The sequence below is a fragment of the Melospiza melodia genome, chromosome 22 (assembly GCF_035770615.1).
Source record: "Melospiza melodia melodia isolate bMelMel2 chromosome 22, bMelMel2.pri, whole genome shotgun sequence".
NCBI lineage: Eukaryota > Metazoa > Chordata > Aves > Passeriformes > Passerellidae > Melospiza > Melospiza melodia.
Genome location: NC_086215.1, coordinates 11,411,827 through 11,424,524, shown reverse-complemented (window position 1 = coordinate 11,424,524; position 12,698 = coordinate 11,411,827). Strand labels below are relative to the sequence as shown.

Here is a 12,698-nt window from a genome sequence, read left to right as displayed (position 1 = left end):
CACAGGGGTCCCAGGATGAGCGAAGAGAGGAGAATCTTGGTTTTATGTTTCAGAAGACTGATTTATTATTTTATGATATATATTGTATTAAAAGAAAATGATATATTAAAACTATACTAAAGAATAGAAGAAAGGATTTCATCAGAAGGCTAGCAAAGGAAAGGAATGGAATGATAATAAAATCTTGTGGCTGCTCACAGCCTTGACACAGGTGGTTGTCAATGGTCACCAAGTAAAAACAATTTCACATGCTGGGTAAACAATTCTCCAAATCACATTCCAAAGCAGCAAAACATGGAGAAGCTGCAGCTTCCCAGCTTCTCAGGAGGATTTTTCATCAAATATTTTTGTGCCAGCAGGGGCCTGGTGGGGTGGGCAGTGCCCAGCCCTGTGGGCCCTGCAGCTCATGGGCTCTCTCCTCTCTCCTGGCAGGATGGACAATGGAGAAGCTTGCTTCATCCTCAGCAGCCGGAATGAGGTGGACAGAACAGCAGCTGTGAGTGCAACCAGGGCTGGGCATGGGGCATTTTTTGGGCAGAAGGGACTGGGGTGGTGTTGGTGTCACCTGTGCCTGGCAAAGGAGGGTGCTGGGAAGGGCTGAGTGCCAAGGGGAACCTTGGGGATGGCACAGAGACGTGCACAGCACACTGAGCCCTGTGGGCTCACCTTCCTCCTGCTGGGTGCTGGGTTCAGGGAGCACCGGGGGCAGGAGGAGCCCTTGCTGTACATCTCCAGGGTGGCTGGGTGCGTTGCAGCTCATCCCAGGGGTAGAAGCCTTGGGGAAAAGAAACCATCAACCAAGAAACCATCCACCAAGAAACCATCAACCAGGCAGCTCGTGTTGCTCTTGTCCCTGTCCAGGACCACCAGACCATCCTGAGGGCCTGGGCTGTCAAAGACTTTGCTCCAAACTGTCCTCTCTACGTTCAGATCTTAAAGCCAGAAAATAAATTCCATGTCAAGTTTGCAGGTGAGTCGGAGCAGCTGCACAGCAGCTCTTGGTCAGCTGGGAGCCCTCCTGGACTGGCAGGAGGAGGGAACACCCAGCGCCCAGCACCACCCCAAAATGACCCCATTCCCAGGCCCTGTCCCCCTCCCCTCCTGATGGTCCCCTCTGCCTTTCAGATCACGTTGTGTGTGAGGAGGAGTGCAAATACGCCATGCTGGCCCTGAACTGTGTCTGCCCTGCCACCTCCACCCTCATCACGCTGCTGGTGCACACCTCCCGTGGCCAGTGAGTGCTGTCCCTGCTGTCCCCTGCTGTCCCTGTCCTCCCCTACCCCTGCCTGAGCCTGGAGGGTGGCAGAACTGAGGCCTCTGAGCTCAGGGAGAGCACACTGGGGTCTGGGATGGCTCTGGGGAGCAGAGAGGGCTCTAAGATGGCTCTGGGGAGCACAAGGGGGTCTCGGGCCCCCATCCAGGCCAAAAACAAAATCCCATTTTGTAAGGGGACCACACCAGTGCAGCTGGGCTGGGCAATGCCAACTTTGCAGAGGCTGGAGGTAAAAATATCTTTGTATTGGCACGGTGCTGCTGGCAGGAAGGTGAATTCACAGCACAAGCAGCCCCAGAGCCTGCAGGGTTTTTTGGTGGGTTTATATCCAGCATGGCTGCAAGGAGCTCTGCCAGCACAGGAGAGCAGGGGGGTGTGCCCTGCGCTCCTTGGCCATCAGAAATGTCTGAATTTTTGGTAAAGTGCCATGAGATCAGTTATGAAACATCCCTGCCAGATGCCTCTGGCCCGTGCTCGGGGCTGTTTGCCAACACGGGCTCTGCACCTCCCCCTGCACTCTGCAGGAGCCCTGTTAAATAAAAAGGCACTTAGAGCCCAAAGTGAGAATGAGCTCATCCTGGGAGGGCACCAGCAGCCCGTGGCCGTGTGTCACTGTCACCTCCCTGCTGCCAGGCTCGGGAGCAGCTCCAGGGATTGTTGGGGAATCCAACAGAATCTGGCTGGGGTTTGGGGACCTGTGTCAGCCCCAGGGGTCCATCCCAGCCCCAGGGGTCCATCCCAGCCCCAGGGGTCTATCACAGCCCCAGGGGTCCATCCCAGCCCCAGGGGTCCATCCCAGCCCCAGGGGTCCATCCCAGCCCCAGGGGTCTATCACAGCTCCAGGGGTTGCATTGAAGCCCCTGGGGTCCCATCCCAAGTCCAGGGTGTCCCATCCCAGCCTTGGGGGTCCTATCCCACCCCTGGGAATCCCATCCCAGCTCCAGGGGTCCATCCCAGATCCAGGGGGCTATCACAGAACCAGGGGTCCCTTTCCACTCCTGTGGGTCCCATCTCAGCTCCAGGGTCCCATCCCACTGCTGAGGGTGCCATCTCAGCTCCAGGGTTCCCATCCCAGCTCCAGGGATCCCATCCCAGTTTCAGGGGTCCCATCCCAGCTCCAGGGATCCCATCCCAGCCCCGGGATCCCATCCCAGTTTCAGGGGTCCCATCCCAGCTCCAGGGATCCCATCCCAGCCCCAGGGTCCCATCCCCGCCCCGGGATCCCATCCCAGTTTCAGGGGTCCCATCCCACCCCCGGGGTCCCATCCCAGCCCCAGGGTCCCATCCCAGCCCCGGGGATCCCATCCCAGCCCCAGGGATCCCATCCCAGTTTCAGGGGTCCCATCCCAGCCCCGGGGATCCCATCCCAGTTTCAGGGGTCCCATCCCAGCCCCAGGGTCCCATCCCAGCCCCGGGGATCCCATCCCAGTTTCAGGGGTCCCATCCCAGTTTCAGAGGTCCCATCCCAGCCCCGGGGGTCCCATCCCAGCCCCAGGGTCCCATCCCAGCCCCAGGGTCCCATCCCAGTTTCAGGGGTCCCATCCCAGCCCCGGGGGTCCCCGCTGATGCTGGTGCTGCCCTTGCAGGGAGGGCCAGGAGTCTCCGGAGCAGTGGCAGCGCATGTACGGGCGCTGCTCGGGCAATGAGGTCTATCACATCCGCATGGGGGACAGCAAGTTCTTCATGGAGTACGAGGGCAAGAGCTTCACCTACGCCGCCTTCCACGCGCACAAGAAGTGAGGGCAGGGGGCTCTGGGCAGGGGGATGTGTCTGTCTGCACACCCTGGGGACAGCGCTGGGGCTGCTGTGAGGTTCTTTGAGGGGATTTTCCCCAGCTGGGAATGCCCAGCCCCTGCAGGAGGGTGTGACCGTGTTCACAGGGGTGTGAGGATGAGGGAGGAGACGAGGATCTGACTCCATTTTTATCAGAAGGCTTGATTTATTATTTTATAATATATATTACATTAAAAATTATATATATTATATTAACATATTTTATTAAAATATAAAACATATTCTATTAAAACAAAATTTTAATATATATAAAAATTAGCTATATAGTATATATTATGATATATAATAAAATATATTTTAATATATTTTATATTAAAATATATTTTATTATACATTATATTAGTTTTAATATAATTCATATAATAAAATAACAAATAGAAGAATAGAAGAAAGGATTTCATCAGAAGGCTGGCTAAGAATAGAAAAGAAGGAATGATAACAAAGGCTTGTGTGTCAGAGAAAGATTCCAAGCCAGCTGTGATTGGCCATTAATTAGAAACAACTCTATGAGACCAAAGATCCACCTGTTGCATTCCACAGCAGCAGATAACCATTGTTTACATTTTTTTCCTGAGGCCTCTCAGCTTCTCAGGAGGAAAAATCCTAAGGAAAGGATTTTTCATAAAATGTGTCTGTGACAGGAGGGGATTTTCCCCAGCTGGGAATGCCCAGCCACTGCTCCCCCTGGGCTGGGGCTGCTGCCAGGTCCCGTGTGCAGGGACAATGTCCCAGAGGGGATTTTCCCAGCTGGGAATGCCCAGGGAATGCCCAGCCCCTGCTCCTTCCCCCCCAGGTACGGTGTCTGCCTGATCGGGATCCGCAGGGAGGAGAACAAGAGCATCCTGCTGAACCCCGGCCCCAGGCACATCATGGCAGCCTCGGACACCTGCTTCTACATCAACATCACCAAGGAGGAGAACTCTGCCTTCATCTTCAAGCAGGAGGAGAAGCAGAAGAAGAAGGGCTTTGCAGGCAGCTACGACGGCCCCTCCCGGCTGCCCGTGCACAGCATCATTGCCAGCATGGGTGAGCCGGGGGGCTCGGGGGGCAGCAGGGGCTGGCACACCCCCCTCCATCACCTCCCCCACCTTTGGGTTCCTTTGGGTTCGGTTTCCTCCCCACATTTGGGTTTATTCTGTGTTTTGTGCTCTCCTTGCCACGCTCCTCCCTCCCCAAAAACCCTTTCCGTGCTCTCTTCCAGAAATCTCACCAGTAAAATACATATTCCCTTGCACTCTGCGTGCTCTCAGCAAGCTCAAATATCATTATTAAACCTCGTGATGTCCATTATCATTAAGGGTATTTGCATAAATGCCCCAAGCCTGGATTTAGCCCCCAATTATTTCCAAGGCTGGAGGAAGAAGTGCCGTGGGGCACATCCTAAATCACGTTTATGCTTCCCAAGCCGTTGCTCTCCCTGCAGCCAGCGGTGCATTTGTGCAAGTGAAAAATACCATGAGTCATTACTTCCCTCTTGTATCCGGGGAGAACAAGTTTTGGAGGAGCTGAGCCACACGAGCACATTATATTTCAAGCAAATAATTTATGTGTTTGTACTCCTGAGCAGCAATTTGCATAGATTATCCCCCAGCAGGCCTCGGAGCGCTTTGCTGAGCACTGTTTGTCACACAGCTCCACTCAGAGGGACCTTTGGCAGGGTGATGAGAGGGACAGACAGACATGACGTGAGTGCCAGCAGGGCAGGGTGTTTGGCAAGGCCAATGTCTGGGCTCTGCTTCTTGGGACACTCCATCAGTGTGTTTGGTTTTTGGAAGCTGCTGGAGGACAGGATGAGGAAGTCTGTCTTGTTGGATATTAGGAAGAATTCCTTCACAGAAAGGGCTGTGAAGCTTTGGCACAGGGCAGTGGTGGAGTCACCATCCCTGGAGGGATTTAAATTACCTGTAGATGTGGCATTTGGGAACATGATTTAGTGGCAGGTTGAGAGTGCTGGGGGAATGGCTGGATTCAGTCTCAGAGGACTTTTCTATCCTTAAGGATTCTGATATTCTAGGGCCTGGAGCTGCTCGGGAGGGATGTGGGAGGTGGGTGAGGGCATTGCTGCCTGCCTGCCTCTCCCTGGGGCAAAGGGACATCCGCAGGGAGGGCACTGCCAGGGCAGATGTGGCTCCTGACCTGACTCGTGTCTGCCAGAGCCCACGAGGAGTTGTGGGCAGGGGTAGGGCTGTCCACTCAGACACACATCAGCGTGGCAAAAACTCCTGCAGAGCCTGGTTTGGCAGTTCAGGGAGCAGCAGGTTCAGCTGGCCATGGAGCTGTGAGGGGAATAGAGGGAGAGACAGCCCCTGGGGAGATGCTGCACACAGGTGGAGACCACCAGTGGGGGCTTCACCTGCACTCCCCGTGCCCACCAACAGCTGAGCATCATCCGGGCTGCCTCATCCCCGCGCAGGGCCTGGGGACAGGAGGCTGCTGTGACATTTCCCCCCCTTAGAGAGTGTTTGCCGTGCTGCCTCCCCCGTGTGTGTCCAGGTACAGTGGCCATGGACCTGCAGAACACCGAGTGCCGCCCTGCCAACAGCAGCAAGCTGGCCCTGCCCGCCGAGAACGGCTCGGGCACGCGGCGGCCCAGCATCGCCCCGGTGCTGGAGCTGGCTGACACCTCCTCCCTGCTGCCCTGCGACCTCCTCAGCGACCAGTCCGAGGACGAGATGACGCAGTCGGACGAGGAGGGGTCAGCGGTGCTCGAGTGAGTCGCTCTCTCTTTGGCCGGTTCGTTCCACTGGGACCTGGTGGGATCCAGGCGCCTCTGGCTCACTGTGGCTGTGTGCTCACCCGTCCTTGTGGTGGTGTTGGGGTCACCAGGAGGATGTGAGAGATGAGAATTGACTCAGAGTTCTCAGAAGGTTGATATATGATATATGATATAATATGATATTCTACTATATTATATTATACTATACTCTACCATATTCTACAATACTATATTACACTATACTGTATATTATATTATATTATATTATATTATATTATATTATATTATATTATATTATATTATATTATATTATATTATATTATATTATATTATATTATATTATATTATATTATATTATATTATATTATATTATACTATATTATACGATATTATATTATATTATACTATATTATATTATATTATATATCAACTATATATATAAATTTATATTACATTATATTACATTACATTGTATTATATTATATTACAATTATATTATACCATGTGATATAATACTATATCATATAATATAATACTATATCATATTGTATTATATTATATGAAAATTATATACTAAAACTATACTAAAGAAAAGAGAAAGGATACATCAGAAAGCTAAAAAGGAATGAATAGTAAAAACTTGTGACTGACCACTCCCGACACAGCTAGACTGGAATTGGTCCTTAAGTTGAAACAATTCACATGCTGGGTAAACAATTCTCCAAATCCCATTCCAAAGCAGCAAAACATGGAGAAGCTGATGCTTTTCATCTCGCCAGGAGAAGAACGTGTTGCTGTTGAATGTTTTCCCCAGCAGCTGAGTGCTGGATAAATGGCAAGCTCTCCCTGTCCTCACACAGATTTCTCCCCGCTGCAGGTACGTGAAGGGCTACCCCCCAAACTCGCCCTACATCGGGAGCTCCCCGACCCTGTGCCACCTGCTGCCCGAGAAAGCCCCGTTCTGCTGCCTGAGGCTGGACAAGGTGAGCCGGGGCTGTGGGGGCTGCCTGGGGCTGAGCCCCCCCAGGACGTGCCCGCTGAGTGCTGGGCTGTCCCACCCCCACAGGGCTGCAAACACAACAGCTTTGAGGATGCCAAAGCCTACGGCTTCAAGAACAAGCTGATCATCGTTTCTGCAGAGACAGCGGGGAACGGCCTCTACAACTTCATCGTCCCGCTGCGCGCCTACTACCGCTCCCGCAAGGAGCTCAACCCCATCGTGCTGCTGCTGGACAACAAGCAAGTACTTCTCCAGGGGTGTCCTCCCTCCCACAGAGCCTCCCTGCATTGCCCGGGCAGTTTGTGCTGTGGGGTGGGAGTGTGAGGGAGCAGTGGTGCCATTGTGGGGTACCTGGGCTGGCTGGCGCTGGGGTTTTGTGTCTGTCTCTGCTGCATGGACATGCTGAACCACCTCGCTCTCTGTGGCTCTCCCCCCAGGCCTGAGCACCACTTTCTGGAGGCCATCTGCTGTTTCCCCATGGTGTACTACATGGAGGGCACCATTGACAAGTAGGTGTTCCCACGGATGGCTGTCGTGCCTGAATTGTTGCATTTAGCCCAGCCCAGACTTTTCGGTCACCCCGTGAGAAGCCCCAGGGTTGGTAGCGTAGAGCTGAGCCCACCTCGGGCTTCTCGAGTTGTCAACCCCTCCCTGGGAGATGGGAGCAGGTGAAGAGCAGGTTGGGAGCAGCCTGGGCTCGCCGTGGAACCCCTGTGCTGCTTCCCTGTGTCGTTTCCAAGGGCTGACCCTGCGCTCTTGTCTTTGGGATCTGCCCAGCCTGGACAGTTTGCTGCAGTGTGGCATCATCTACGCTGACAACTTGGTGGTGGTGGACAAGGAGAGCACCATGAGTGCTGAGGAGGACTACATGGCAGATGCCAAGACCATTGTCAACGTCCAGACCATGTTCAGGTGAGGGTGACCGCTGCTGGGGACAGGACCAGGACGGGTGCCAGTGCCTGGGGTGGTGGCTATGGACAGTGGGACACATCTGGCACTGGGTTTGCGGCAGGAAGCAGCATGTAACCAGCTATTTCTGACCTCAGACAGCACAGGGATGACTGTGGTCTTCCTCAGGCTTTAAATCCTCAGAGACAGCTGCAGGACAACAGATCTCTTTCCATTGCAGGCTCTTCCCCAGCCTCAGCATTATCACGGAGCTGACCCACCCCTCCAACATGAGGTTCATGCAGTTCAGAGCAAAGGACAGTTACTCTCTGGCCCTTTCTAAGCTAGAAAAGGTAAGAGGAGATTGTTCTTTGCATAGGGGCCTGGGAAGTCAACACTGACAGTGACTGACTACATTTGAGCTCCTGTGCTTTTCCCATGTCCAGAAAACCCAATCATGTCTCGCACATTTCCATGGAGAAAAAAATATCTTCTTTTTCTGCAGCGCAAAGATGCTGCCCTGGTTTCCTCCTGCCACACTCACCAGAAACATTACACCTGTGCCCTCCCATTGCCATGAGCCCTCTAATTTTCTGTGCAATCTGAGCTCAAATTTCCCTTTCTTCTTGCAGAGAGAGCGAGAGAATGGCTCCAACCTGGCCTTCATGTTCCGGCTGCCCTTCGCCGCCGGGAGAGTCTTCAGCATCAGCATGCTGGACACGCTGCTCTACCAGGTGAGACCCAGCCCTGCAGCTGGGGCATCCCCCAGGGAGCAGCTGAGCCGACCTTTCCCTGGTTTTCCTGCCCAAATGTCTCCGCAGTCGTTCGTGAAGGATTACATGATCACCATCACTCGGCTGCTGCTGGGCCTCGACACCACGCCGGGCTCCGGGTACCTCTGTGCGGTACGTGCCGAGTCCCTTGGGGTGAAACCATCAGCCAAGGGGGCCTGGATCTGCTGGCATCTGTCACCCTGTGCATGGGCTTGGGGGCTCCCCTCTTCTGCAGATATGGGGGGGAGCAGTGTGGGGTTATGGGGTGCCCAGGAGGGAGCAGTGTGGGGTTATGGGGTCCCCAGGACGAGGTGAGAGATGAGGATTTGACTCCAAGTTCTCAGAAGGCTGATATATTATGATCTATTCTATTCTATTCTTAAACTATTACTAAAGAATAGAGAAAGGATACAGACAAAAGGCTAGAAAAGAATGAATAATAAAAACCCGTGACTCCTCAGAGAGTCTGACACAGCTGGGCTGTGACTGGCCATTAATTAAAAACAATTCATATGCTGGGTAAACAATTCTCCAAATCATATTGTAAAGTAGCAAAACATGGAGAAGCTGAGGCTTTTCATCTTGCCAGGAGAAGAAATCCTGGCGAAAGGATTTTTCAGAAAATATCACAGTGACAGAGCAGCATTGCCAGGTCATTGTTCCCCTCCATTTTGGGGAACCTCAGTGCTGCCAAAAGCCCAAGAGCTGCCAAGGACCAAACTCTCTGTTTTGAAGGCTGAGGTCAGAAATTGCCCCTGATTTTCTTGTGGAAATCACTTTTGGCACGGTCATGGATGGGCTGGGGTGGAGCTCAGGAGCAGCCTGAGGTGCAGTGGGGATCCATGCTGGCCCTGCATTGGTCCATGCTGGCCCTGCATTGGTCCATGTGACCCTGTGTTGGTCCATGCTGGCCCTGTGTTGGTCCATGTGACCCTGTGTTGGTCCATGCTGGCCCTGCATTGGTCCATGCTGGCCCTGTGTTGGTCCATGTGACCCTGTGTTGGTCCATGTGACCCTGTGTTGGTCCATGCTGGCCTTGTGTCGGTCCATGCTGGCCCTGTGTTGGTCCATGTGACCCTGCGTTGGTCCATGTGACCCTGCGTTGGTCCATGTGACCCTGCGTTGGTCCATGCTGGCCCTGTGTTGGTCCATGCTGGCCCTGTGTCAGTCCATGCTGGCCCTGCGTTGGTCCACGCTGGCCCTGTGTTGGTCCATGCTGGCCCTGTGTCGGTCCACGCTGGCCCTGCATTGGTCCACGCTGGCCCTGTGTCGGTCCATGCTGGCCCTGTGTTGGTCCATGCTGGCCCTGTGTTGGTCCATGCTGGCCCTGTGTTGGTCCATGCTGGCCCTGTGTCGGTCCACGCTGGCCCTGCATTGGTCCACGCTGGCCCTGTGTTGGTCCATGCTGGCCCTGCATTGGTCCACGCTGGCCCTGTGTTGGTCCATGCTGGCCCTGTGTCGGTCCATGTGACCCTGTGTTGGTCCATGTGACCCTGTGTTGGTCCATGCTGGCCTTGTGTCGGTCCATGCTGGCCCTGCATTGGTCCATGTGACCCTGTGTTGGTCCATGTGACCCTGTGTCGGTCCATGCTGGCCCTGTGTTGCTCAGATGAAGATCACTGAAGATGACCTGTGGATCCGGACGTACGGACGCCTCTTCCAGAAGCTCTGCTCCTCCAGTGCCGAGATCCCCATCGGCATCTACAGGACGGAGTCGCACATGTTCGCCACCTCCGAGGTAGGGCACGGGCTGGGAAGGGGCTGTGGTGCCAGCCAAGCCGGGATCCAGGAGGGTGCTGGAGCTCCTCAGAGCTGGGTGCAGCAGAGTGGGGAGGGGACAGCAGGGGAAGGGGAATTTTTGTGTTTATTTCGTTTGAGTGGCCGCGCTGGGTGGTGCTGTCCTGGTTCCCCAGCTGGGTCTCCAGGCAGTGCTGGATGTTCTCGGCTCTGCCACACCCTGGGCACCTTGGGGAGCAGGGTGGGCACAGCAGGGCTGCCCTTTGCTGCACTGACTCGTGGTTTTCCCTTCTCCTCCCCTGCTGCAGCCCCACGACATCCGAGCGCAGGTGAGTGCCGCTCGCGCCCGGCCGTGCCCCCCGTCCCCACCCTGGCTGAGCCCTGGGCTGGCCCTGGCCACAAGAGCCACCCCCTGCTTTGTGCCAGCTCCCAGCCCCAGTGCCAGCACAGCCTGCCTGTCCCCATGGACGGGAGATACTGGCTGAGCCTCAGTGCCCTGATGTAATTAACGGGGATCAGGAGCAAGGGAGCAGCCAGGATCCCTTTAAATACCTTCAGCGTTCAACTTTGTAAGGAGGCAGTGACAGGGAGCTGAAAGTTGACATTTAATTAAATGCAACCCAGCTCCTTGAGAGGCTTTAAAAGGCTTCATTAATAAATTCCTGCTCACCAGTGGGGATTGCTGGGTCAGACATGTGGCAGCACAGATGCAGTAAGAGGGAAGAGAGGGAGACGAGGGCATGGCTGCTCCTTGGGCAGATATCCCAGAAGTGATCCTGTGTGAGATGCCCACAAGACTCCCCTCAGCTTATCCAAGGGAAGCTGTGGCTGCCCCTTCCTGGGAAGTTCAAGGCCAGGTTCGACAGGACTTGGAGCAGCCTGGTGTGGTGGACCATGGCAAGGAGTGGGCAAGGAGTGAGTGCCTTCCAATCCAAACCACTCTGGGATTCGGTGAACTCTGCCAGCCTGGCGGTTCTTGCAGTGCAGAGAGAAAATGCTGGGAGAGCCCATTGGGGTCAGAGGAAGGAACCCAAAAAACCCAAAATAATCTCTCCCCGTGGGAGAGATCCCACCGTGCCAGGCCCAGGCCAAAGCCCCCTTGGCCACCCCCCATCCCGCGTGACCTGCTGGGCTTCTAGTCACAGATCTCAATCAATGTTGAGGACTGCGAGGACACCAAGGACGTCAAGGAGCACTGGGGCATCAAGACGAGCCACCACCGCAACTCGTGCTCCAGCGACCAGTCGGAGCACCCGCTGCTGCGGCGCAAGAGCATGCAGTGGGCGCGGCGCCTCAGCCGCAAGGGCAACAAGCACTCCAGCAAGACGGCCGAGTGGATCAGCCAGCAGCGCCTCAGCCTGTACCGCCGCTCCGAGCGCCAGGAGCTCTCCGAGCTCGTCAAGAACCGCATGAAGCACCTGGGCCTGCCCACCACCGGGTACGGTAAGTGCCGCCGCCGCAGCGCCCGCGGCCTCCTCAGGTAACCCCGGCCCGGCCTAACCCGACCCCTGAGCCAGCCTAACCCCACGCCAGCCTAACCCCATGCCCGGCTTAGCGCCGAGCCCGTCCCAGCCGGGCTGCGCCTCATCCCCGGCTTGCTTGTGCTTGTGCAGCCCCAGGCTGGGGTCCCCCCACGCAGCCCCCCTCCCTCCCCTGGCACCCCCGGCCAGCTGCAGGCAGCCCCCCCATCTCTGGGCTCTGGGATGGCTCCAGGCAGGCGTTGGCAGTGGCAGAGTGGCCCCTGTGCCTGCAGCAGGGCCCGGTGTCCCCACACGGCCCCGTTTGTGCCCCTCTTTCCGGCCATGCAGAGATGGTGGTTCAGGACAGCCCGAGCCCAGGTCAGCACAAACCTCGTGCCCAAGAGCCCCCGTAGTTTGGCAGGGAGAGGCCCAACCCCGTCAGCTGGCGCAGCCCCTTTCTTTATGGACTTTAATCTGTCATAAACTCTCTGTGGAAAAGCTCTCGGTAGCTGCAGGGCTGAGTTGCTTCATTGCGTGTGACACGGGTGTGTGGCTGTGACAGCCACGGCGCTCAGGGTCCCTCTGTGCAGCCACATCTCTCGTCAAGCTTGACCTGCCCGTCGGTGCTGGCATCTGTGTCACCCTGGACAGCTCCCAGCCCTCAGTTATGACAAAGTCTGTAGCCCACAGCTCCTTTTGTTTGGTTGGTTTGGTTTTTTTTTAATTTTCTTTCTTTCTTTGAAGCCATCCTGTGCTGCTGCTTGTCTGCTCCATCCTCCAGGAGTGTCTGTCCACCCCCTGCCCACACTCAGGCTGGCAGTGAGCCCCAGCTGGGGTGGGAGCTGATTTTGGGGTGGGATTCCTCCTTTCCCCTCTTGGCTCTAGGCATGGGAAGGAAGAGGAGCAAATGTCCAGGAGTGCAATGCAGGAGGGTTTTGGAGTGGTTTGGAGTGGGGGCCCAGGGTGGTTGTGGCACTGCCAGCATCCCCAGGGATGGGGGCAGGAGAGCTGGAGTGTGGTGGGACGGGGCAAGGACAGGGACTGCAGGCAAGGCCTT

The 12,698-nt window shown here is 55.3% G+C and overlaps 1 protein-coding gene across 10 annotated transcripts in view; it reads left to right on the top strand.

The window, feature by feature from the left end:
- Positions 1-12,698, top strand: part of KCNT1 (potassium sodium-activated channel subfamily T member 1) — an 80,555-nt gene that overhangs the window by 60,949 nt on the left and 6,908 nt on the right. For 7 of the 10 annotated variants that reach the window (XM_063174905.1, XM_063174901.1, XM_063174896.1 and 4 more), the window contains 16 exons: positions 433-496; positions 862-970; positions 1,126-1,234; positions 2,860-3,009; positions 3,861-4,093; positions 5,561-5,777; positions 6,661-6,766; positions 6,850-7,022; positions 7,221-7,292; positions 7,561-7,695; positions 7,913-8,024; positions 8,304-8,405; positions 8,493-8,576; positions 10,054-10,182; positions 10,490-10,510; positions 11,321-11,624. In XM_063174905.1, the coding sequence (XP_063030975.1) occupies positions 433-496; positions 862-970; positions 1,126-1,234; positions 2,860-3,009; positions 3,861-4,093; positions 5,561-5,777; positions 6,661-6,766; positions 6,850-7,022; positions 7,221-7,292; positions 7,561-7,695; positions 7,913-8,024; positions 8,304-8,405; positions 8,493-8,576; positions 10,054-10,182; positions 10,490-10,510; positions 11,321-11,624 (2,120 nt within the window). The remainder of the gene's footprint in view (positions 1-432; positions 497-861; positions 971-1,125; positions 1,235-2,859; positions 3,010-3,860; positions 4,094-5,560; positions 5,778-6,660; positions 6,767-6,849; positions 7,023-7,220; positions 7,293-7,560; positions 7,696-7,912; positions 8,025-8,303; positions 8,406-8,492; positions 8,577-10,053; positions 10,183-10,489; positions 10,511-11,320; positions 11,625-12,698) is intronic. The other 3 variants (XM_063174897.1, XM_063174899.1, XM_063174898.1) reach the window with 3 other exon arrangements.